The 22,998-nt window shown below is 33.7% G+C and overlaps 3 protein-coding genes, 1 non-coding gene and 1 pseudogene across 7 annotated transcripts; 2 read left to right on the plus strand and 3 right to left on the minus strand.

The window, feature by feature from the left end:
* Nucleotides 1-1,437: 1,437 nt before the first annotated feature.
* LOC146897888 (inositol polyphosphate multikinase beta pseudogene) lies at nt 1,438-4,824 on the minus strand (annotated as a pseudogene). 3 transcript variants are annotated; one of them, XR_015023753.1, is made up of 3 exons: nt 4,531-4,636; nt 2,730-2,783; nt 1,438-2,633 (listed from the first exon to the last, which is right to left on the minus strand). The product of XR_015023753.1 is annotated as an inositol polyphosphate multikinase beta pseudogene, transcript variant X2 (transcript). The 3 variants fall into 3 exon arrangements; XR_015023752.1 differs by lacking the exon at nt 2,730-2,783 and having other exon boundaries at nt 4,531-4,824; XR_015023754.1 differs by lacking the exon at nt 4,531-4,636 and having other exon boundaries at nt 2,730-4,518.
* A 3,114-nt stretch (nt 4,825-7,938) lies between these two features.
* NDHS (NAD(P)H-quinone oxidoreductase subunit S) lies at nt 7,939-9,276 on the minus strand. The gene has a single exon (XM_085738175.1). It carries the CDS (start codon nt 8,765-8,767, stop codon nt 8,033-8,035), a length of 735 nt encoding a protein of 244 aa, XP_085594301.1. The 5' UTR covers nt 8,768-9,276; the 3' UTR covers nt 7,939-8,032.
* Nucleotides 7,939-12,514, minus strand: LOC146897889 (NAD(P)-binding Rossmann-fold superfamily protein). The gene is made up of 6 exons (XM_085738173.1): nt 12,198-12,514; nt 10,571-10,730; nt 10,283-10,470; nt 9,957-10,080; nt 9,557-9,687; nt 7,939-9,386 (listed from the first exon to the last, which is right to left on the minus strand). Exons 1-6 carry the CDS (start codon nt 12,414-12,416, stop codon nt 9,255-9,257), a joined length of 954 nt encoding a protein of 317 aa, XP_085594299.1. The 5' UTR covers nt 12,417-12,514; the 3' UTR covers nt 7,939-9,254.
* Nucleotides 11,502-11,574, plus strand: TRNAK-CUU (transfer RNA lysine (anticodon CUU)). The gene has a single exon. It is a non-coding gene; the product is annotated as a tRNA-Lys (tRNA).
* A 3,333-nt stretch (nt 12,515-15,847) lies between the features above and the next one.
* Nucleotides 15,848-20,074, plus strand: LOC146897892 (uncharacterized). The gene is made up of 5 exons (XM_085738510.1): nt 15,848-16,374; nt 17,884-17,985; nt 18,513-18,633; nt 19,271-19,390; nt 19,708-20,074. Exons 1-5 carry the CDS (start codon nt 16,234-16,236, stop codon nt 19,824-19,826), a joined length of 603 nt encoding a protein of 200 aa, XP_085594636.1. The 5' UTR covers nt 15,848-16,233; the 3' UTR covers nt 19,827-20,074.
* Nucleotides 20,075-22,998: the final 2,924 nt, after the last annotated feature.

A 22,998-nucleotide genomic window follows, 5' to 3' on the forward strand; every position in this document is an offset into this window, starting at 1 on the left:
ATAACAAACTTTAAAAAAAATATATATATATATATATATGGATTTGAGGAATTATGAGTTGTTTAGTTGGGAACCAAACAAGAAAAAGCACATAAAGAAATGCATATGAATTTTTTTTCTTCCTAAAAAGAGTGATCTTAAATCCGAGAGATTTCATTAAATTAAATTAATCCTTTTTAAAATTAGTATTCAATAAAAGAGTGAGTGTTAAACAAAAATGTTCATAATATTTCTCAATGACTAAAATATATTGAAAATGAAATAAATTTTCAATTGAATATAAAGTCACGTAGCGCTCATAAACGGTGTTTACCTGTGGTGTATACGTAAACTAAGTTTACATATTCTTTGTACGTAAACTAAGTTTGTGTGTAGCATGTGAGTTTACATATCATAAGTAAATAGTAAATTCATTTTACGTATTTCAACAGGACGCACCTAAACATAGACTACGTATATGTACAAGGGCAATTTCTATTTTATCATTTAATTTTAATTAACATTGGGTGTAACAGAATTTTTGTGTGACTAGAAATTCTCATAATACTTTTGTTAGCCATATCAGTACAATTTTGATGATGATGTAAATGGTAATTAATTCCTGAACTCAATTCCATTTTCAAAGAAAAATGATGTAGCGACCAATTTTAAATTTAGGGACATTGTTGGGAATTGGGACCTTAGAGTTGAATATCTTACTGAACATTTTCCATATGCATTTTTCTTCAATCTGGACTCTGAAATGTGGAGCCTGTAATGCTGATGGAATTTAGGATATTGAAATATCGGTGCCTGTTATCAGTTTTATAAATAATGCTTATCCTCTATGCATACATTTCATTTATGGTTCATTTCTATACAGATATATGAATAAGAGCATTGATGACACTTCGGAGCCACAATGGAGATTAAAATCATTCTTGAAGCCTAAGTTTTTGCATACAATGATTGGAAGGAGGAGGTTAAAACCATGCTCCTCGAGTCCTTGTACCCTCCCTTGGTACGATATATCGTTTGCTCGCACATGGTAGACTTAGCCAAACAACAATCACATATCAGGCAAAAACTACTCTAATGGTCATCAAAAGATAATCGAGAAACTGATGGCCATGAAATGGAATGACAATATAAAGAATCTTGAATCCTTGATTAATTAATAGCATTGAAGGTTAATTTCACAATTACACAGAGAAATGCAGATAAATGAATGGTAACACATACATATAGATTAAGCAGACTAAAGGTAAGGATTCATGTATCTCAGCATCTATGAAAACTTTACTTGCAACAGAATAGTTGCAGTAACTCTTACGATAATGAGTAAACGAAAATTGTGCACATGAACCAAAGCTACCGAATCATCACACATCAAAGGTAAATAGATAACAGCTACTAACGAGTATAGATCCAAAGTAACCACATTTAACCAAAACATACTTTCTAGTAATCCAAATTGAAATTAAAGCATCATTTGAAACTCTGTAAACAGTCTCAAAATACCTTACAAAGTAGTCATCTTATTAGTCAAAGAACATGAAAAATAAAGCGTTGTTTAACTCATCAGCATCAAATTTGAGCTAATTGCAACATAAACCAAGTCTATTCATCTATCCATCTATCTGCTTTAAGAAAAATCTTCCGCTAATATACATCGCGGAATTTTACACTTACATTTCCTGTCATTTGTTCCCTACATCAGTGCAATCTTTCACGAGATCTTTGCCAGTGATAATCATTCTTTCTCACTTAGCTTTGATCATTCATCTTTAGAAACATTGTTTCCAACATCACCTAAACCAGCCAAAACATCCTTAACAAACTTAATCAAAGAACAAAGACCGCCTAAGAAATTATGATCAATAGCACCTTTAGCATCAACGACGTGAGCAAAATCAACAAGCTTAACAACAGCACGTGCACCCTTTTTCTCATCCTCTTTTTCATCTTTCTCATAAACCACAAGAACAGAACACGAATAAAAATGAAAAATAGTTTGAACCTCAAACCATTTCTTAAGCTCCAACAATTCCTCCAAAACAGGAACAAAAACCCTAGATCCAAAAACTAGATCAGGCTCATCATCATCTCCATTCGACGAAAGAAATTTCCTCAAAACCAACATTACATCATCAGCAGATAGATCCATAAGAAACTTTCTATCAGGCTGCCATAATTTGTTATTGGGACCCACAGACCTCAACCCGGAGACTCTAAACCCTAATTTTATTGTAGAAGATTCTCGATCTTTCTGAAGGCATTTCCGAATGTAGTCTTCGGAAGATTGAGGGTGCCATGTTCGAGAACCAATCTTGATGTCGACGACAGCGGGGTTGGTGTAATTGGATGCGATATCTTCCAAAACAAGGTGAGGGTGTAGACCAGAACCGTCGGAGGCGTCAACGGTTTCAGTGCCGTGAAAAGAAGGGAACAATTTGAGAATATTGGAGGGGATGCGTGGATCGGAATAGAGGGAGGTGTAGAAAGCAAGTTCGTTGGAACCTCGTTCGTCGTCTTGAAGAGGTTTGTAGAATTTTCCAGAATCGTCTATCAGTGGACCTAGGATTCCAGTTTTTGCTTGGTGACCAGCAACTTGGTGGTCTGGGATTTTCAGCTTCACCATTTTGCTACTGAAGCTGTATCCATTGAACACAAATAACAACAACAAAAATTGTCAAAAAAACTATTAAATATATGAAAACAAGAGTTATATGAAAAGGGAAGAGAAAAACCTGAAAATGATGAGCAGGGAGAGGAGAGGGGAAACACGTGAGATAGAGCACAGACTATCAAATTAGAGGGACATAATGAAGAATACTTTAGACAGAATCCATAAAACCAATAACACCGAACTAGAGGGACATAGATTGAACTGAACAATATGTAGGTACAAATAGTAGTATTTTGCAAAACTTTGTCTATGTACAAGTATGAATATTAACACATTCTGATAGAGAGCATAATTGAACTACATTTAAGATTTTTAAGTACCCAAGCCAGCAACAAAATCCTTACCACGACCATCAAGTTCTTAGTCTGTGGCATGCTTACGTATAAATGAAAACCAATGAATAAACCATCACTCAAGTCCATAAACAATAATTATCTCTTCAATTTAATACCTAAACTGTATAAATACCATAAGTAGTCTCTAAAGTATATAAAAATTTGTCAATATTGTCCCTAACATCTTAATAAAAGCGACTAAATTGACAGATTTTATATAGGACTACTTATCATATTTACATAGTTTAGGGACTAAATTGAAGAAAGGGTGATATTTCTTTTTTTTTTTTTTTTAATCGGCAAAATATTATTCATGTCCAGTTGTGTAAGACACACAAAAACTCGCGGACAAAACGGGCATAGAAAAATACAAAGGGACAGTATATATGCGGTTCACCTTCCCAAACCACCCTAACCCCAAAATGCAGCACCACAACCAAAAGAGCTAGCATTAAGGGAAAACAAAACACCTGCACGAGCAACACAGTAGACAAACTAACACCCAAGGCTCATAACGGAATAATGAGGCTAGCATATTCCAAACAGAAAAACACCTAGTTGTCTACCAATCTGCGTTTTATAGCAACAGTAAGAACTCGAACAGCAGCGCAAATCCAACATAGAATATCCCTGCCTCAAAACCTCTTCTACCGCCACCCGCACGCCCATACCCGTTACCTCAAAAAAGAGTCTCTCGGATTGCAACACTAGTCAAAGAACAAACAAGGCGGAATGTTCATTCTACCTGTACTCTACATCCAAGATAAAACCTTGATTTTTTTTGACTAACACGATTAGCCCCATTGTTGAAAATTCTGTCATTCCTAGCTTTCCATAAAACCCATATCGTTGCATGACAAATCAACCTATGACCGTTCCGGATCCTCTTATTCCTCGCCTCTCGACTATAACACTCCCAATGAATAAACAAATTCGAAGGAATGATATAAATGAAACCCAACCAAAACATGACATGTAACCAAAATTCATCGCCACTACACAATGAAGAAAAAGATGGGTGGCTGATTCCACTCTGTTATCACATAAAACGCAATTTGGGGAGGTATCATGGGGTATGAAGCACAGATATGGACACGGACACAGGATACGGCACGGACACTGACACGTCGACACTGCTAATAATTTGAGAAAATTATATAATTCAGTGTGATTATATGTGTCGGTGTCGGACACGACGTGTATCTGACACCAGGATTCTATTGAGAAGTTGTTTCCAAGAAAAAGCTACAACTTTATTGATGGTTTATTCGAAAAACAATAGTATCTTGGATCTAATCTAAAGAATAAAAGGATATCTAATTGTAAGAAGCATGCTTACATTTTCATGCATAGTGTGACGCTGAAAACTTTAAAACATGACTCAATAAAATTCAAATGTGAAGATCCAATTATGACATTCCAAATACTCAATCATGTTTGGTCCTACAAATTTAATAATATCAATACTACTGGAAATTGAAATCATACAAATCATATTTATTGTTTTTATCTTGCAAATGGAGTTACCTTGATGTTGGATGGTGGAGGAGATTGACGGATTGAGGCGAAGCAGAGAGGATTGTGGGTTAGTGCGGCAATGAGGGAGGATATTATGTTTTTGAAGATTGCATGTGAATATACAGCGATATATGTATGTAATGTGATGTGAACTCTACGCTCTACAGGTAGGTAGATGAAGTTGGAATTTTCACTTTTTTTATCATAATTTTAACCACCACACGTTTGTTTCTTCTCATAATTCAGCTTTGGAATTATATGTTTGTATTGTTATGGTGGATGGGGTGTGGTATGATTCTGATTCTTTTCCTGAAAGGGGTTTTTAAGTCGGTGAGCTCTGTCATATGATTCTCTTTCAAAAAGGTGAATTTTGCAAACCGCATATATTTGAGAAAATTACATGTTGGTCTTTAATATTGAATATTCAAGGAGCAGGCACAATATATAATATAGGATAAAATATGGTTTTAACCCCTGCAAATATGCCTCGTTTTGGTTTTAGTTCTTGTAAAAAAAAATTTGTTTTTGGTCCCTGTAAAATTTTTTGTTTTTGAAAATAGTCCCTGTAAAAATTTTGACTTATCTATTTTCAAAAACAAAAAATTTTGCAGGGACCTTTTTCAAAAACAAAATATTTTGCAGGGACCAAAAACTACAAAATTGGTTCAGTTATAATGTGGCACGTATGCAAATCATCACAAAAGTGGGGTCAGAGACTATTTTCAAAAACAAAATATTTGTAGGGACTAAAACGAGGCATGTTTGTAGGGACTAAAATCATATTTTAGCCTATAATATATAATGTTAGTCAAAATAGTCTATTATATTAAAATTCATATTAACCATTCAATATATTTATTTATTGTCATATTAATCTCTATATGTGTTTACTTACCGATCATATCTGTTATTATACGAAAAGAATTAATCTAAACATTGCAGGACTATTTTAACGTTATTGACTATTTTGACTAACAAAGTGTATAGTCAGGCTATTTTGATTAACAAAGTTCAAAGCTATAAACTATTTTAAAATTTTCATACAATTAGAGACTATTGTGACTACTCATTACACAGTAAGAAACAAAAATGACTATTTTCCCAATTATTATTATTTTTTTGGACGAAAATGATAATGCATGTTCCTACCAACTGAGTTATGATCACGAGGACATTACCCCAGTTATTGTATTAAACAAATAAATAATCACTATGGATTTTTAATAAATCAAAATTTTAAAATAATATCTGATTATTAATATATAAAGTTAATCAAAATAATCCTTAACGTCCTTAAAAAAATTCCTTAACATTAAAATAATAGTCCTTGAATAGTGTTAGTAACTCTTCTCACACATGAAAATGATCTTTTATCCTTATTATTTAGATCAGATCTAGTCCGGACTAAGGATAAAGAATACTCCATCGGTTCATTTTAATGCTTACATTTTGCTTAAAGTTATGTTTTGTCAACTCTACCTTTACCTAATCCATTTTGTATAAATAATGTTACTTTTTATTAAAGGGATTTTGATGAGTCTGTCTAAAGTGATCACTAACGATCTGACAAATTTATTTTTAATATACATCGACTCCCCCAAAAAATTCTTTATTCTCAAAGTAAATTCGGTTGTAAACATGTCTTTTTTGAGAATATTTGAAAGAAAAAAAAAAACAAAACTTTTTTGAGAACTTTAGAGAGATTAAATTAATGAAATTGGGGAAGTGAGAGATAAGAGTATGATCGGAACCTGTGAAGCCCAGATACGAGATACGATACGGATACGATACTGCATCGATACGCCGATACGGAAAAATTTCAAAAATCAAGATACGATACGGCTGGGATACGCTAATAAAAAAAATTATATAGTTAAATGTACAATATAATTATAACCATTTTTTTAATATGCAAACATATTAACAAACACAAGAAACCAGGCTCGTAGCACATTAACATAAATATAAAAAATATTGACGATTAAGAGAGTGGTCATTAGTCAATTACATACGCAATATATACAAAAAAGAGCACCATCAGTGCTATACATCAATGCTACACTATATCCAAAAGGAACATTGTTAGTGCTATACTATATCGATCCAAAAAAGAAGCACTATATCCAAAAAAGAACACATCAGTGCTAAGAGTTAACACTAACATGTAACTAACTTTTACATCTCCTCTCCTCCATTCTCATCATCAAGATACAAATCAGCTTCCAAATCTGATTCATCCAAAGACAACTCTGCTAACTTAATTCCAACATCATCAAGCGGTTCATGCGCATCTCTACTAATGTCCCACATTCTTGATTGTCCTTTCTTATATCCATCTTCTTTCCTTGACAAGAAAATGGCTGAGCTGTTCAACGGTGGCCAAAGTGGACGACGACCACTTTGAAAGAAAAAGTTGAAACCCTAATTTTTTAGAAAGGGGAAGATGCAATTGTTTGTGGGTGTGGTGTGGTGTGGGTCGTACTGGCACCAAAGAAAGATAAATGAAATGTGTATATATTATAGTAATATAATGTTTTTATTCTTATTTTAAAAAAAAACAGAAATCAAAATAATATAAAAAAAACACAAGTATCTGTGCGTATCGGGATGTATCGGGAAGTATCGGATAATTATTTTTTTAAAAAAATAAAATTTAATATTTGGATACTCTCCGGATACGTATCGGGAAGTATCGGGCAGGTATCAGTGCAGGATACGCAGGGGATACGGTACGTCATCCATTTTGAAGTATTGGGCCTTCACAGATCGGAACAATATTTTTTTCAAAGAATGATAAGAACAATATTTTATTTTATTTATTTTTTGTCAAGTAGTTTAGTTGCTATAATTTACCTTTTTCAAGATAAATGAGTGGAATGTTTGGGGTTCGAATTCCGACTCCTATATATAACAATGTTTGTTCCTGCCAACCGAGCTATGCTCTGTCACGGGGACGATATTGCTATAGCTGCATTTAGTTCAATGTGATGATTCAAAACATTGTTGGGTCGTTTTGAATAGGACGTTGAATTTCATAGAAGTGTTTGAATATATTAAAGTTATTGTTTAATCCAATACGATGATTCAACTCATTATTGTTGAATATGTTTGCTTCATATAATTATAAATGAATAATTAGATTTTGTCTAAGGTTTAATCCTAAATTTATTTTTTCAATAACTTAATCCTGGAATCTATCTATCAATCTTAAATCAAAATTAATTCGTGTATACCGTGGTAATGTGAAAAACATAACTATATCATTAATCATTCAAAATGATCATATTATTACAATATTTGACTCTTTTTTTTTTCTTGATAAAACAATATTTGACTCTATTGCAATAACTTTGAAAGCAGCACATATCTTTTTACCTTAAATTTTTTTACTTCTAAATAAAAGATCAAAGCAGCAAATGAAATACACAACTAAGATTCAATTGTCAGAAACATGTAGTATGATGCAAAAGTGAACATGTTTTGTTACACAATAACAACAAAGAGAGGAAAACTATGATTTCTTTACAAGAAATGGTTCAAGAACACAAGACTTAGGATTCTTCATAGGAGGACCTTTTTCTCTTCTCTCAAGTTCCTCAAGCCTAAAGGTGATCAACTTATCCCAATTCCCTCCTTCAAACAGTACTCCTGCTTTACCATCAGTGATTCTTTGAACAATACCACAGTACATGTAAAAAGGGTTATTTTGATTCTTCACAATAGCAATCATTCCTGGAAGTAACATAGGAAGTTCTGGTGGTTTTGCCTTCTCCGACGAAGAAAGTTTAAGGCTTTTGTCACCTCTACCAGGTTTTGGAACAGGGTTTTCTTCAATGAATTTTTTCAATCCCTTTTCACCACCAGGAAACCCTCCAGTTAACCCCATCAACTCTTTATCAAACCCTTCTTCTGCAACACTTACAAAGGATTTCGTTGAGCTACTTGTTGAGTCTTCTTGTTCTTTGTTACTTGCTTCTGATGATGTTGGTTGATTCTGATCATCAAGACCAACTTCTCTTTTAAGCTCTTTTTGAAGACCTTCTTCTCCTTTGCAGAGTCCTCTGCCTCCCATGATCTGCAGCAAGTCGAATTTGGCACATGTTTGTACGGTTTTGTAGGTCGGTTTGCTGTGAATGATGGAAGTTTTATTGCTTTGAGGATGAAGATGAGTGAGATTCTCTTGGCCTAAGAATTTGGATCTAAGAAGAGAGCCATGAAGGCTATGAAGAGCAACAAAGGAAGACATTTTTAATTAACTGTTTAGAAAATTGGCTGAAAAACATTAGTGAGAAGAGAAAGAGGGATGGATAGCATAGTTCCATAATCTAATCCTGGCCACAAAATTATTGGATAGGCCTATCTTTTTATGAAATGAAAAACTATCAGAAAATTTTCTTCCAATTTAATCTTGACCACAAAGTATATTCTCTGGACCAAATTTGCCTATATGAGGAAAGAATTCTTTTGCAACATAACCTTATGATTAAATTTAGTTTAGCATCAAAATAAAGTAATCCAAACCAACTTGATGATTTTACTACTTGGCATTTGCTAACTCTACCTGAAGATCCAACAAAATGATTTGACTTGGTTTTTTCAAGAATTTACATAGATTTATTTTACAACAATCTAAATGCAGTAATAACTATTGAGAGCACATTTCATTTTTAATGGTGAACAACAACACTCAAATGCTAAACAAGGAAGCCTTATATGACAAGTTTGTTTCTGCCTCACTGCTGAGCTTCAGTTGTAAGCGTTAATTTAACACCGTCTTTAAATGAGACAGGATTAATGTTTAGAGTTTGAACCAATCTAGTGATATCCATAGATATGTCAGCTGGGGACTTGACACCTCGGTCAACCTGGAAAAACAATAACGAAAACTCAAAAGTGTTGCAATAAAGAACAATCAAAGACGAGAAGATAAATCATATCATGTTACCAAACTGATCAAATTGACATCAAAAGATAAACACACAGCTTTGAATTCCACATCACAAATTTTTTGTGATAAATGAAGCTTAACACGTACCATTGAAGCAGAGACTGGTTTGATTAATGAGGTGTTATACTTTCTGAATTCTGCAACAGCCTCAGCCATTTCCACACGCGATACCCTATCAGGTCCACCAGCATTAAGTAACAGTTGCATTTGCTTTCCCTCTGTGACAAGAATCAGAAATTAAATCATGAAGGCGAATTTCAGATGCCTCAAGTTTAAAGAACACAAGAAAGTGAAAATGCCATACATAATTGTAAAAGTGTTCTAAGATATAAACAATTTTCATAGATAAGGATTGACCATCTACAATAAACGTATTTTCAGACCTTAAAAAAGATCTAACTGAAAATCAGTTTCATTAAGAAACTCTTCTGCAGCGTACCACATGTCTAAACAATATATACGAGTTATTTCACAAAAAGTTTTGTACCTGATAACCATTGGCTTGTTAAAGCTAGTATGATAGTTACAAGATCCTTAACGAAAATTGGACAACGGTACTCGTCGTGAAAGAACTCCGCTTTTTCTCTTTTAGAAAGGGCACTGTCTATCCACTGCAATAATAAGATATTTTCTTAGTTATTTTTATTGCAGACTGAAAAATGGTGAGCGAAGCACTACCACCGTCTTTTAAGAATTCATCATGCATTAAGTAACAGATTTTGCAAGCATCATTCACATTTCAAGTTTCATCGATCCAAATGCTGGAAGCATTAGTTTTCAAATAAAGTATAATTCCATATACTGCACATGCACCTGAATAGGAAGTGATTTTGGAACTGGTGAGACAGTTTGTGGCCCATAGATGATACTGCTTCTCAAAATTGCAAAGTTTGGGAAGTTTTCTGAAATGAACTTCTCTGCTGCCACTTTAGTTTTTCCATAAACATTTACTGGAATAGGAACATCTTCTTCCTTGTAAAAGGACTTCTCCCCTTCGTAAACTAATGAGAAGAAACATAAATTGCAATTTAGCTATCAAAGTGCAAAGGAACATGGTATGGATAACAATGCAATATATTGATTGCAATAAGATTGGTTTACCTTGATCTGTGGAGAGATGAATGAGAAGAGTATTGTTCTGTTTAAAGCTTTGCAGCCATTTTACGAGGGATGACGGCACATTAATAGCATGTGCAGTATCAGGATCGATTTCACAAGCACGAGGCACCGAGATGGCAGCACAATTGACAACCACATCAGGCTGCCATTAACAAACAAACAGACAATTGGCAATCCGATATTAAAAGCTTAAACTGTTATTTGTAAGCAACTGGCATCTATTCAACTTATAGATGTTTGAAAATTTGTTACATAGAAGACCAAACCAAACATGTTTTATCTCTTTATTTCTGTGAGATCCATGTGTTTGCGTATCCCACAGACACATGCGTGATCCATATTCATACTGGTATAGCAAGAATAATGAGTGATTAATAACTATCAAGTTGAGAGGAAAAGAGATGACAACCTTTTTGTTATTTAAAAACGAATCCTGTAACTTCAAAAACATGTGGCGTTTGATTTTTTTTTTAATTAACTTCAACTTTAAGGATCAATTAAAGTAAGGGCTGTGAATGGAGGAAACCACAGAGCCTCAATGTCAATCAAGAAAAGGCATGGTTATCAAAAATGTCCTAAAACTAGTCATGTAACTGAAATCAAATATATTCATTCATGTGTGTAAGAGTTAGTGGTTAGTGCATGTATAGGGTGAAGGCAAAATAAAATGTGTGCATTTTTAACTAGTAAATAAGAAGACATGTTTATTTTAAATTGTTAATAAGAAGATGAGAGACTTTTGAAGTGAGTCATTGCAACGAGGAGAAGATATAAAGCTAGCTAAGAGTGATATGCATTTTTGGAAATAATGAAAATAGTTTTTTGACATTTTCATTCTTTCTAAAAATGCAAGACAATTGGTCACTTTATTAGTCTCTTTTATTATCATTAACAAGTAATACAAACACAACAAGCCTGTCTAGCTCAGTTGGTAGAGCGCAAGGCTCTTAACCTTGTGGTCGTGGGTTCGAGCCCCACGGTGGGCGATTTCTCTTTTTTTTGGGCTGTAATCACAGATAAAAAAGGTAAAACTAACACAAATTTAAGAAATAAAAATATATTTTTTTACAAAGTTAACTGCACTGATTTTATTTTAATATCAATATCAAAGAAAAATATACCTTCAAAACATTGGTTTAATTAAAAAAAAATCTTGGTTAAAAATTTAGGCTAAATTTTATCTCAAACATACTAACATATATATGACTTCAATTTATCTTACAAAAATATTCTAAACACTCATCCATACTATATACAAACACTAACATGTTTGGATAAACAATTTAATTAAGTGCTTATAGTATAATCTCTTATCATATAAGTGATTCTGTATAAAATATCTCTAAAAATTTCATATAAGCTATAATTTATTTTCATAAGCTATCCTGGCTCCAGCTTATGAAAATAAGTTAAAAACGCCTTATGAACATATCATAATCAGTTTCTATAAGCTCTCAAAAACAGTTTCAAAAGTGTTTATTCAGTAAAATAAACTGAAATAACCCACTCTAAACAAAGTATAAATTAGTAACACATATTACAAATTACAATTTGTAATGAATCAGATCAAGCCAGATTGAATTGTAAGTTAGAAATGTTAAAAAAGAACCTGGCCAAAAGCATTGGAAATGGCATCAAATCCAATGCCAGATTTCAAATCGACATGGAAAGATTGAGAATGAGGAAATGCATCCAACAAAGGTTGAAGAAGAGGAGAAGAGTGATATGTGAATGCTACTGTCAGAGATTGATTGGAAGAATAGGATTGTAATAGATGTTGACCCAAGTAACCTGTGCCTCCCACAATCAATATCTTCTTCTTGCTCATCTCTGTTTGTTCTTGTTTCTTTTTGTTTACTTTCGATTGCTTTCACGTTGTAGTAATTGTAATGGTCAATGTTTTGTGTCAGAATTCTTTTTTTTTTTTTTAATTAAGTAAACGGTCTCTATTCAGAATTTTGTTTTTAATCCTTATAAAATAAAACCATATTTTTTAGTCTCTATGAAATTTTCCGTTTGCATTTTTGGTCCTTATAAATTTTTCCATCATCATTTTTAGTCTTTGTAAAAAATTTCTGTCAACATTTTCGGTCCTAAAATACTTAAGAAAAATGTCACAAGGACTAAAAAGTGTGATTTTATTTTATAGGGACAAAAACCAAAATTCTAAATATTTATAGAAACCATTTACTTAATTAACCTTTTTTTTTTACATTTTCGTAGGATTACGCCACTGTTTCTGGGTACATTTTCTTTTTAACCATGTTTTTAGTCTCTACAAAATCATGAACTTTCAAATTTAGTCTTTTTAAAATTTTAATGGTGATTTTAGTCTTCCAAAATATTATAGTTTCTAAGAATAGTTTTTATTTTGAAAACACTTTTAAAAAATTGGATATTTTTAGTTCTTTGAAATAGTCTCTATGAATAAAAATAGAGACTAAAAAAAATCTTTATAAAAAATCTTTTTTTGACAAAAACTCTTTTTGTCAAAACTTAAAATTAAAAAAAATTAAAATTATACATTTTTGACAAAACTAAAAATCTTTTTTTGACAAAACTAAAAAATTAAAATTAAAATTAAAAAAAATTAAAAAAATCTTTTTTTGACAAAACTTAAAATTATTAATTATAAAAAAAATTGTTAATTTTAAATTTTTTGTTTTGTTTTGTTATTTATACATTTTTTTAATACACGTGAAACGAAGAGAGCAATTTGTTTTTGTTTTCTTTTTTAAAATGATTTATGGACATGCACAATAATAAAACTTTAGCTTAAACTTGGAACAGAGCAGAACATGTATGAAACGATCGCAGAATCCTCTCTACACTTCCAAGTTCCACCACGACGAGGGGCAGTCTCTTTCTCCCTGCCACATTTCTCACCACCGCTTCGCCGCCTCACCTTCCTTTCATGGCCAACCCACCAATCCGGCACAGTATGTTTGTTTATTTGTTTCATTTATTCATCTCTTTGTTTCTTTTAGCTAAAATGACTTAATCAAGCAGTTCATAATACAACGTATTAGAAGCAGTTCTTCTGGAAATTATATACTATATTTTTTGTTTAACATTTTTTTTTGGTAGAAAGACGAAATTACAAATAACCATCGAAACTCACATAGTGGAGGGGCCGGGGTTTGAACCCCGACAAAGTGTCCGGCATAGCAATTTCGGTATTTTTATCATTTGAGCTAGGACTGGTGGACTGTGTAGCATTTTTATTACAAGAAGAAAATAGGTGTAGGGATTAACGGTTTTAAGGAGTTAAAAGTCCAAATTCAAATTATATCATGAGAAAAAATACTATCATAAAAAAAAAATAGGTGTATCAAATATAAATCCCATTGTAATGACAGAGTCAACAAGTTAATTATAACTACTCTAATGACGTGTTTGCTTTGGCGGTGGAAATTCCACGTTCAGCCAAAATCACGGTAGCAATCCACGTTTATTGTGAAGCTAGGAATATTAGTTTTTCATGACAAAAACAGCTCCAAACGCATAACAATTGTGACAAAAAGCTAAACCAAACACATGCTAACTCTAATACATGAAAAAACAACAAATTTTAGTTTTTTTTTTTTTTGAATAGGCAAATATTAGTCAATTAATTGTGATGTTAGTATTTTTTCATTCATTGCAAGTTTGAATTCTGGTACTTTAACTACTTCAATTACTTTAACCCTTAGGTCAAACCATCATCACCTGGTTCACAACTTGACTTGGTATGTCGTACGGGTACTAACCTACTCAGTATGCAACTCTTGATGTATTGCCTGCGTAGGGGTATCCATAGTCAATACTCAACCCGGGGTTGGGTAACTCAACTGGTTTGAGCTAAGAGATAAGAAGTTGGAGGTATTGGGTTGAAAGTCGGACAAAGGAGTAAAAACTAATCAAACAACTAATTACTAACATTCACATTAAAAAAAAGTTGATACCCTGGGGATGTTAAACAAGCTGTTAAACCAAACCAAACCACACTGATTTGAGCTAAGGGTCAAAGAAGTTGAAATTGTTGAGTCAACCCCCACAAATTGTTGGTTCTTAGTGCATTTGCGTCTGCATTGTGACAACAACAATGTTTGGAAAAGACCAATAATGTTTGTTTCCACTGGCATGTGTGCATTTGTTGTAATATACTACTTTTAACAATTGGATATATTCATTGTATTTATTCATCTTGTTGTGTTTCAAATTTCCTTGTTGCGTTTGGATAATAAGCAAAAATTAGGGTCGAATCTTCTATTGTGATTAACCTTTTCACCAAGTGTTCTACACATTCAATTCATTGTTAATCAAATTCATGTTTTAAGGGTGAATTCTCTGTTTCATTAGTTGCTAATTGTCATGAAATGGGAAGAGTTCAGATTATCAGTATTTGTTAGCTGGCCTTCGAGTGTATTATATCTCTAAAATAAGCTATAAGCCTATAACTCATCATGCTCTACTTATTCCAAAAGTAAAATGTATTCAGTTTCTTTAGATTTTTTGTCGCAATTTGTTAAATACTAGCCAAAACTGTTGTTTGGTTGAACAAAATGTATGCAGGAGGAATGGATTGTTAACAACGTCCTAGTTTTAGGTTAATATGAAATGGTTTCTTGTGTTGCCTTGAATCTTGATAGTCTCATTTGATGTAACTTGATTTTGATTTTCCTTTGTCATTGTAGCATGTAGCATTGTAAGAGAAGTTTACTAGAATGTCTAAAGAGTTATTGTGGATTATATAGTGTCTACATTATGGTCACATTGAAAATGAGATGACGATCATGTCCATGTCTCTGTAGAGGTTGTGATCACATTTTGTTCAACTAAATGAGATTATACGGCGTCTACGTTGTGATCACATTGAAAATGAGATGACGATCATGTCCATGTCTCTCCAGAGGTAACCTTTTTGATTGCTTATTATTGTGTTGTGTTTTTTAAACGATAAGTGACGAAGCGTTGTAGTATTTAATTTCTAGCAGAATTTCTTTTTAACATTTAATAGCAGTTTTTGTTTGGGAAAAAAAATTGTTATAGTTATTTTAATATATTTAATCATGACATTTGATTTCCTGGACTATTTCCTCCTTCATTATTGTTGACTGTTTTCTTTTAGTCAATGGATAAGGATCATAGGTGAAATCATGGCGATGTTTGGTTCATTTGTCTGTGCTTAAAATTTAAGATTTTTCCCACTCTTTTTTTTACTGTTGTATTGCTACAACTTCTTTCGATTAGTATTAATGATTTCAAGAGTCACTGCCCCTTACTTTTTCTTTTTTGTGTGGGATTGTAAGCGATTTGTTTACAGAAATGGTAACATGGCCTATTTTGGTTATGCATTGCCCTGATTGGTATCCGTTCATAAACCTTCCGAATAATGATAAATATTTTGTTTAGTACAATGAATCTCGACCGTAATCCATAAATGTTAAGGAAAATGTAACGCACGACCATGATTCGATTGTTTACTCTGGCACGTGAGAAAATGGGAACACGTGACTTTGGAGGAGTAGGAGGCACCTTTTTATTTGCATCCGTTCCCCTTTCCCTTTCATCTCCTTCTCACAAACCTAAAAAACATTTCAAACAAAGTTGAGGCGGAAGAGACCTTTCAAAGTTTTATTTCGGGGGAAAAATCTGTTGATTACATGGCACCTAAGAGAAAAAGAAGTCAACCTAATGGAGACGAAAGTCCATCTGAGGGAGAAGAAAGTCCACCTGTGGGAAAAGAAATTCCGACAGGATGGGCTGTTAATTCTGAAGTTCAGAAAGATGGCTCGATTAAAACGGTACAAAAAATCTACTTTAGATTTTCTGTTTATGTTTGGGTGAAATTATCGAATTCTAGTAATGCCATTCAAGATTTTGAAATTTATTGATATTGATCATGCCTATAATTATCTTTTACATGGTTGTTTCAGTTTATTTCATTTTATGAATTTAAGATTATGCTGCTGATATTGTTTTTCTTTTCGAATTGGCTAGTAAATGTCATGTCTGCTAATTAAATGCTGGAAAATCTGATCACCTCGTTTCAATTGACAATACCTAACGCATAAAGATTAGTGTGGTCGGTGCAAAGAATTTTCCCATTTTGAATTTTTAAAAAAATGTGCACTATGTTAAATAGTGGCTATAGTCACCACCAAAAATACAGTGGCTATTGTGGTAGCGGGATCTGAACAAATTGCTATTGTCCCATAATACAGTATTTAGTACAAAATGGTGTAAAAAAGCGGCAGTATAGCACAGTTGCATTGTGGAATTTGAACAAACCACTATTTTACAACAGTGTATACAAATTAAAGTCATTTTAATTAGACATTATTAAAATTATTAGATTTGTGTGTTCTGTAAGCGTCAAGCCATTGAGCGTCGACTAAGTGTCCTAGCCATGTTTGGTGCGTGTTCCAGATACCTGGTGAGGAGTGTCTGGCACATGTCTTAAGAGTGTCGCATAGGTTCCAGTGTTGAAAACATGTGTGACATAAAAAGTGTATGAAAATATTAGATGTATTCAAGATTCGAAATAGCCTTGTTAGAAAATGTGAAAGTTGCTCAAGAAACAAATGTAGTGTATGGAAAGTCATTGTAATTGAGATAATGTTTTGAAATTATACACATCAGCAGACATGAAAATGTGTATTTTGAATTACTATTTATTAGTCTCATCATGGAAATAAAATTTCCATTTATTTCTACGTGCCTACTTAATAGCATCCATTATTCCTATAATCCATAATACTAGATACTGATACATTCACACATTAAACTTTCTTGATCTTGTGTCTTCCAATCTCAGATGAGTAACGATATTTTTGAAACTACATCCAATGATCCAAAAATTACTGCAAACTTGCTTCATTTTGTTTTAGGATAAACATGATATTTTTGGAATCAGTGTGTACTCTTTGTTGATAATTCACAAACGGCATTGGATGGAAGAACTTTTTATATGGCGTTTCTTTGCTTTTACATTGTTTATGGGATATGGTTGTGTCTGTTGCTTATCTTTGATGTTCTGCTCTTAGCTGAACTTTTCTGTATTCGGATGTCAAGAAACTAAATAACTTTGTTGAATTTTCATCCACTATGGTTTGCTTGCTGTTGTTTTCTCTTATCATTCTTTCAAATAGCATTTTTAATTAGCCTCTTGTTGAATTATCGTAGTGGAAATATTTGCGGCAGTTCTACTTTATATCTCTGACATAGAGAGCAAATTAATATTAGTATTCATGTTTCTTTATTTTTTGGTATGAATGTCTATCACTTGACTGTGTTGTATTTCTCTGCTGCAGTCTTACTTTTGTCCAGATACCGAGCAGTACTACAACACATATCGCAGGCTCATACGGTATGTAAACTATGCCAAGAAAAAGCGAGTTGGACCCTACGGACCGGTGAGTTGAATTTCATTTTTCCTGAATCATCACATAAACTGAATGTGAAAGTTTCTTGCATTTTGGACATGTAATATTTTAAATGTGTTTCATGGAAGTATCAAATGGTTTTGTTGACTCCTTTATTAAGTTTCAATGTGGTTATTGACACTGTACTGCTGGAGATGAAGAGTGCGACAAATTCTTGGGACTTTAGATCTCCATAATTTAGTTATGTTATTCCTCTTTTTTGTGTGTCCCTCTCTCGATAGTGACCAATGTAGCAAATATGACAACTACGTTTTCTACTTCGAGTTTAATTTTTTCAGTTGGAGTCTGCAATACCTTACTTTATATAAGTATATTAGATACTTATTGTTTTTCATCTTGTGGAGATGATTGCCATATAGGTTTCTAAATTCCCTTTGTGAAGATTTGTTCCCTACACATGCTACCCTCCTGAAAGTTTCTACTGTTTATATATGATTTTGAGCTAAGCTATCATTGACAACCCGGAACATCAATCTTATGTTTCTTTCTATTTGCAGTTGTTGATATCAACTAAAATAAGAACTCCCACTGTTTCCAGTCCCAGGAAGACATCAGCTGCCTTGTCACTTCCTGGGAGGCCATGCCAATCAAGCTCGGGTTCGTTAGCTGCTGATCAGGGTAAATTTCTGAACAGAACTTTTAAAATGGATAATATTTGTCTACGAATTGCGAAACTGGCAAAAAATTATGAGGGTAGACCGTAGGCTTATGCATGAGCTAATCAATACTCCCTCCATTCCTGTATAGTTGTTGTTTTAAGGTTATTTACACGTACCAAAAAACCCAATGAACTGTTACTTTTAATGAAATTGTCTTTTTTTATTGCACCCTTAAATTGTCGGTTGTTATCTGATTCCACATATTTCTCTATACACTAAATAGTCAAGCATGTTATTGACAAAACAACAGTTATTAATGTCACAATGAACTTTGAAAACGACAAATAAATGTGCACATTTTTTAAATCAAAAGCGACAAGTAAAAAGGAATGGTGGAACATTTAAGATAGTGGCACACAAGGGTTTAAACCGTAGTTGCGGTGACGGTCACGTTGCAATCTTTAATATTGTGGACAACAACGGCCAAACACAGCTAATGCAGATTCAATCATAATCGTAGAGACATCAAAAACCTTGATGCTGCGACTCTGGTCGCGGCAGCGGATCATTTTTTGAAATCTTGGTGGCATGCATCAATTGTTTTTGTTCTTAATTGAAGTCAACAAAACAATTGATTCAATTTGTGTTTCTTTCAGCTTCAGATGATGATTCTAAATCATCCAGCACAGGCAAAAGTGGTGATGCGGAAAAAGACGAGGAATCTGTTCCGAAGAAGGATGCCGCTGTCTTTACTGAGTTGGGAACTGATGCAGCAGGTAAAAGATAAACCATCCTGTTTCCAGTGGATTTATTTTCATATATACTTATTTCACTGTTTTTGGGATGAATTTTTACAAACAGAATGTCATGTGTGCTTGTTCTTAAAATTTAATATGACTTTCTATCACTGTTCTTAATGGATGCTTGAAATTTTTGTCATGTCTTGTCTAACTTCTGTTTTGGTGTACATCTTGATTTTTTCAAGACGAGACTTTTCACATTGCCAAAACTTATAAAAGAAACATTCATTTGCAACTTCAAATTTGGGTTAAGGAATGTAATAATTGACAAATTTTTCATTTTCATATGGTAGTGGATCAAAACACTCAGGAGAGGAGGATGAGTAGAAGGCCGAAGATAGCCAACACAATGTTGACAGGTTTCGTTCTGTCTAAGGAAAAAAAAGGGAGAAGGAAGAAGAAGAAGGATTAGGCAATGATTGGATTCTGACTTATTTCTCCCTCACTACTCTTCTTTAGTATTTCTCACTAAATTCCATTGAGCCTTTTGGCTACTTTATCATAAGATCTCTTTAGTGTACTTGTTGTTTCTGAGTAATTTCACCAATAAAATGAGTTTTTATTTCATCATTCTTCTATGCACCATGCTTGTTGTTTCTGTTGTTGTGAGCTACTGGTTTTGTTAATCATAAAAAATTGGTGCTTCCATGGTTGTCAAAATCGGGATACCACTATAGATCATTAGGGTATAGAAAAAACGTAGATCGTAGGATCGTAACAAGGATCGTAAGATCCCACAAAATTGACAAAATTTTAAAAGTAACTAAGAAAAAAACCTTTCATAAAAAAAAAAAAAAAAAAAAACTTTCATTAATCATCATTCTCATTGTAAAAGATGATAAGTGTCAAGGAATGATAAAATTTTATAGGAAAAATGAAAGAGAGGAAATTGATTCCTATAATTAAGGACAGGGGTGGAGCCAGAAATTAAACAATGGACCGGGGAGACCAAGTTTAAAAAGCATACTCTAGTTAACAAAAAAAAAAAGTTCAAATGTACTGCATATATGAGAAATTTAAGATACATTTGAAGTTAATATTGTGAGAAGATAGAAAAATTAGATTCACTTCTTACTTGATTTATTTTATGAAAGTTACTCCTGACACTTCCAAAATTTCTCATTTTCGCAACTATCGTTGGTCGAGCGACATTAACTATCGTTCGCCTCTTCAACGATGGTTAAATGTGTTTAACAATGAACCTTAAAGGGTTTTGATGATAACAAGGTATTAAAAATTGTAAATTGGACTAGCTAATATTTGTTCAAGTGTACAGGACCATAATTATAAAGTTACATCATCATTGGTTCTGAATGAGCAAATAAAGAGCTATGGAAACAACAAAAATTTGAAGCTTGGACGCTCCTGAAGGCAACTTGCTACTGAAGAGAAAAAGCGCTCCTGAAGTCAAGCTGCTCCTGAAGAAATAGCGCTCCTGAAGTAAGCTGCTCCTGAAGAATAGTGCTTCTGAAGACAAGAGGTCCAGAAGCCACATCATCAGAAGCTGCGTCATCAGAAGCTGCAGAAGTCATATCATCAGAAGCTGCATCATCAGAAGCTGCCTCATCAGAAGCCATTTCACCAGAAGCTGAATATCAACTGGATTTGCAAAGAATCAAGAATTGAAGAATTATCAATGCAAAAGCTGTCTATTGGATTCGAAAACACAAACAAAGGATTAGTGGAGTTTGCAACGGTCATTTCAAAGGTGTTTGAAGGCGTGCGTTTGCAATTTGGACGAAAGCGTTGACATTGTACTTTGTACGAATTGTACAACCACGTTCTCCACTACTCTGTTTTGTGTCCGCGCTACAGGACAAGAAAACAGCTCCAGAATACGGTTTCGCCTGCATAGATGTTCCTTTGGATAAGGAATGGATTTCAAATTTGTTCTTCATAGGACAACAGCCAAATCAGGCAAAAGATTATTGGTGAAAGATCAAGCTTCAACAACGACTCTTTGGTGTGCTGGCAATTTCACAACGTCTCTCTCACACCTCTATATAAAGGAGTGAAGACCTAGAGAATTGGTAATGCATGAACTCTGAACGAAAGACTCACAAAGATTTTCACAAGTACCAAACCTCTGCTGAAATTGTTCTGCATTCACTTAGAATTTCTGTGTCTCAAAGTCATATCTTAGAAATTCTTAAGTCCATTGAGTCTGTATCTGATTTGTATTGTGAGCACCTCTGATTGTATATCAAGTGTTCAACCTTAAACAATTTTCTGTGTAATTTTGTTTAGTTAGGAAGTCTCTTGCAGTTGTGCTTGAGCAGGAAGTCTCTTGATTGTGTTCTTGAGCAAAGGAAGTCTCTTGCTTGTGTGCTTGAGCATTGGAAGTCTCTTGCTTGTGTGCTTGAGCATTTGTAATCAGATATTACTCATAGTGAAATCTCCTTGGAAGTGCAAGGGGGACTGGACTACTTCCGGATTGTGGAAGGAACCAGTATAATTGCTTTGTGTCGTTCTTCTTCTCTCTCTCTCTGTTTTATTCCGCTGCATTTAGATTCTGATTATCACTTCAGAAGCTGTCTCGCTTAGCTTCTGATCAGTGTGTTCAGTTTTTAGGAGAAACGAAGAATTTTTCTAAAACACAATTCAACCCCCCTTCTTGTGTTTTTCTCACCTTCAATTGGTATCTAGAGCCTTGGTCTGTTGTGTAACACTTAACCGTGCAACAGTCAAAGATCTGAGAAAAACATGTCTACTCCTACTCCTACTGGTCCTGGTGATACTAGCTATAAACATGTCTCACATGATTATAGTGATAGTAAGAAAACCAGTATTGGAAAAGTTCCAAAGTTCAATGGAGATGCTGAAGAGTTCTCTTGGTGGAAGACCAACTTTTACAGTTACATCATGAGCCTAGATGAAGAATTATGGGATATTCTGGAAGATGGTGTTGGTGATTTAGTCCTTGATGAAGAAGGAGCTGCTGTGGATAGAAAGAAACATACTCCAGAACTGAGGAAACTTTACAAGAAGCATCATATTATCAGAGGAGCTCTTGTCACTGCCATACCCAAAGCAGAATACATGAAGATGAGTGACAAATCCACTGCTAAAGCTATGTTTGCTTCTCTCTGTTCAAATTATGAAGGGAGCAAGAAGGTCAAAGAAGCAAAGGCTCTCCTGCTTGTACATCAGTATGAGTTATTCAAAATGAAGGATGATGAAACTATTGAGGAGATGTACTCAAGGTTTCAAACCTTAGTTTCTGGTCTACAGATTCTAAAGAAGAGCTATGTTGCTTCTGATCATGTAAGCAAGATACTCAGAAGCTTACCTGCCAGATGGAGACCAAAAGTGACTGCCATTGAGGAAGCTAAAGATTTAAACACTTTAAGTGTCGAAGATCTTGTTAGTTCTCTCAAAGTTCATGAGTTAAGTCTTAATGAACATGAGTCTACTAAGAAGAGTAAATCAATAGCTCTTCCATCCAAAGGCAAGTCATCAAAAGCTCTCAAAGTGGTTGAATCTGAAGAGGAAGAACAGTCAAGTTCAGACTCTGAACCAGATGCTGCAGAAATGGCCATGCTCTCAAACAGACTTCAATATCTGGCCAAGAAGAACAGAAAGTT

The sequence above is a fragment of the Medicago sativa genome, chromosome 8, assembly GCF_051527215.1.
Source record: "Medicago sativa cultivar Bolivia chromosome 8, Bolivia_mono, whole genome shotgun sequence".
NCBI lineage: Eukaryota > Viridiplantae > Streptophyta > Magnoliopsida > Fabales > Fabaceae > Medicago > Medicago sativa.

Excerpts from the sequence above, each read along its gene's own strand:
- LOC146897892 (XM_085738510.1), top strand. The coding sequence starts at position 16,234 with ATGGCACCTAAGAGAAAAAGAAGTCAACCTAATGGAGACGAAAGTCCA. Across the intron at positions 18,634-19,270 it reads TTCGTTAGCTGCTGATCAGG|CTTCAGATGATGATTCTAAA; the intron begins GTAAATTTCTGA and ends TGTTTCTTTCAG. Across the intron at positions 19,391-19,707 it reads GTTGGGAACTGATGCAGCAG|TGGATCAAAACACTCAGGAG; the intron begins GTAAAAGATAAA and ends TTCATATGGTAG.
- NDHS (XM_085738175.1), bottom strand. The coding sequence starts at position 8,767 with ATGTCTTCCTTTGTTGCTCTTCATAGCCTTCATGGCTCTCTTCTTAGA.
- LOC146897889 (XM_085738173.1), bottom strand. The coding sequence starts at position 12,416 with ATGAGCAAGAAGAAGATATTGATTGTGGGAGGCACAGGTTACTTGGGT. Across the intron at positions 10,081-10,282 it reads CAAAATCACTTCCTATTCAG|TGGATAGACAGTGCCCTTTC; the intron begins GTGCATGTGCAG and ends TTATTATTGCAG. Across the intron at positions 9,387-9,556 it reads AACCAGTCTCTGCTTCAATG|GTTGACCGAGGTGTCAAGTC; the intron begins GTACGTGTTAAG and ends TTGTTTTTCCAG.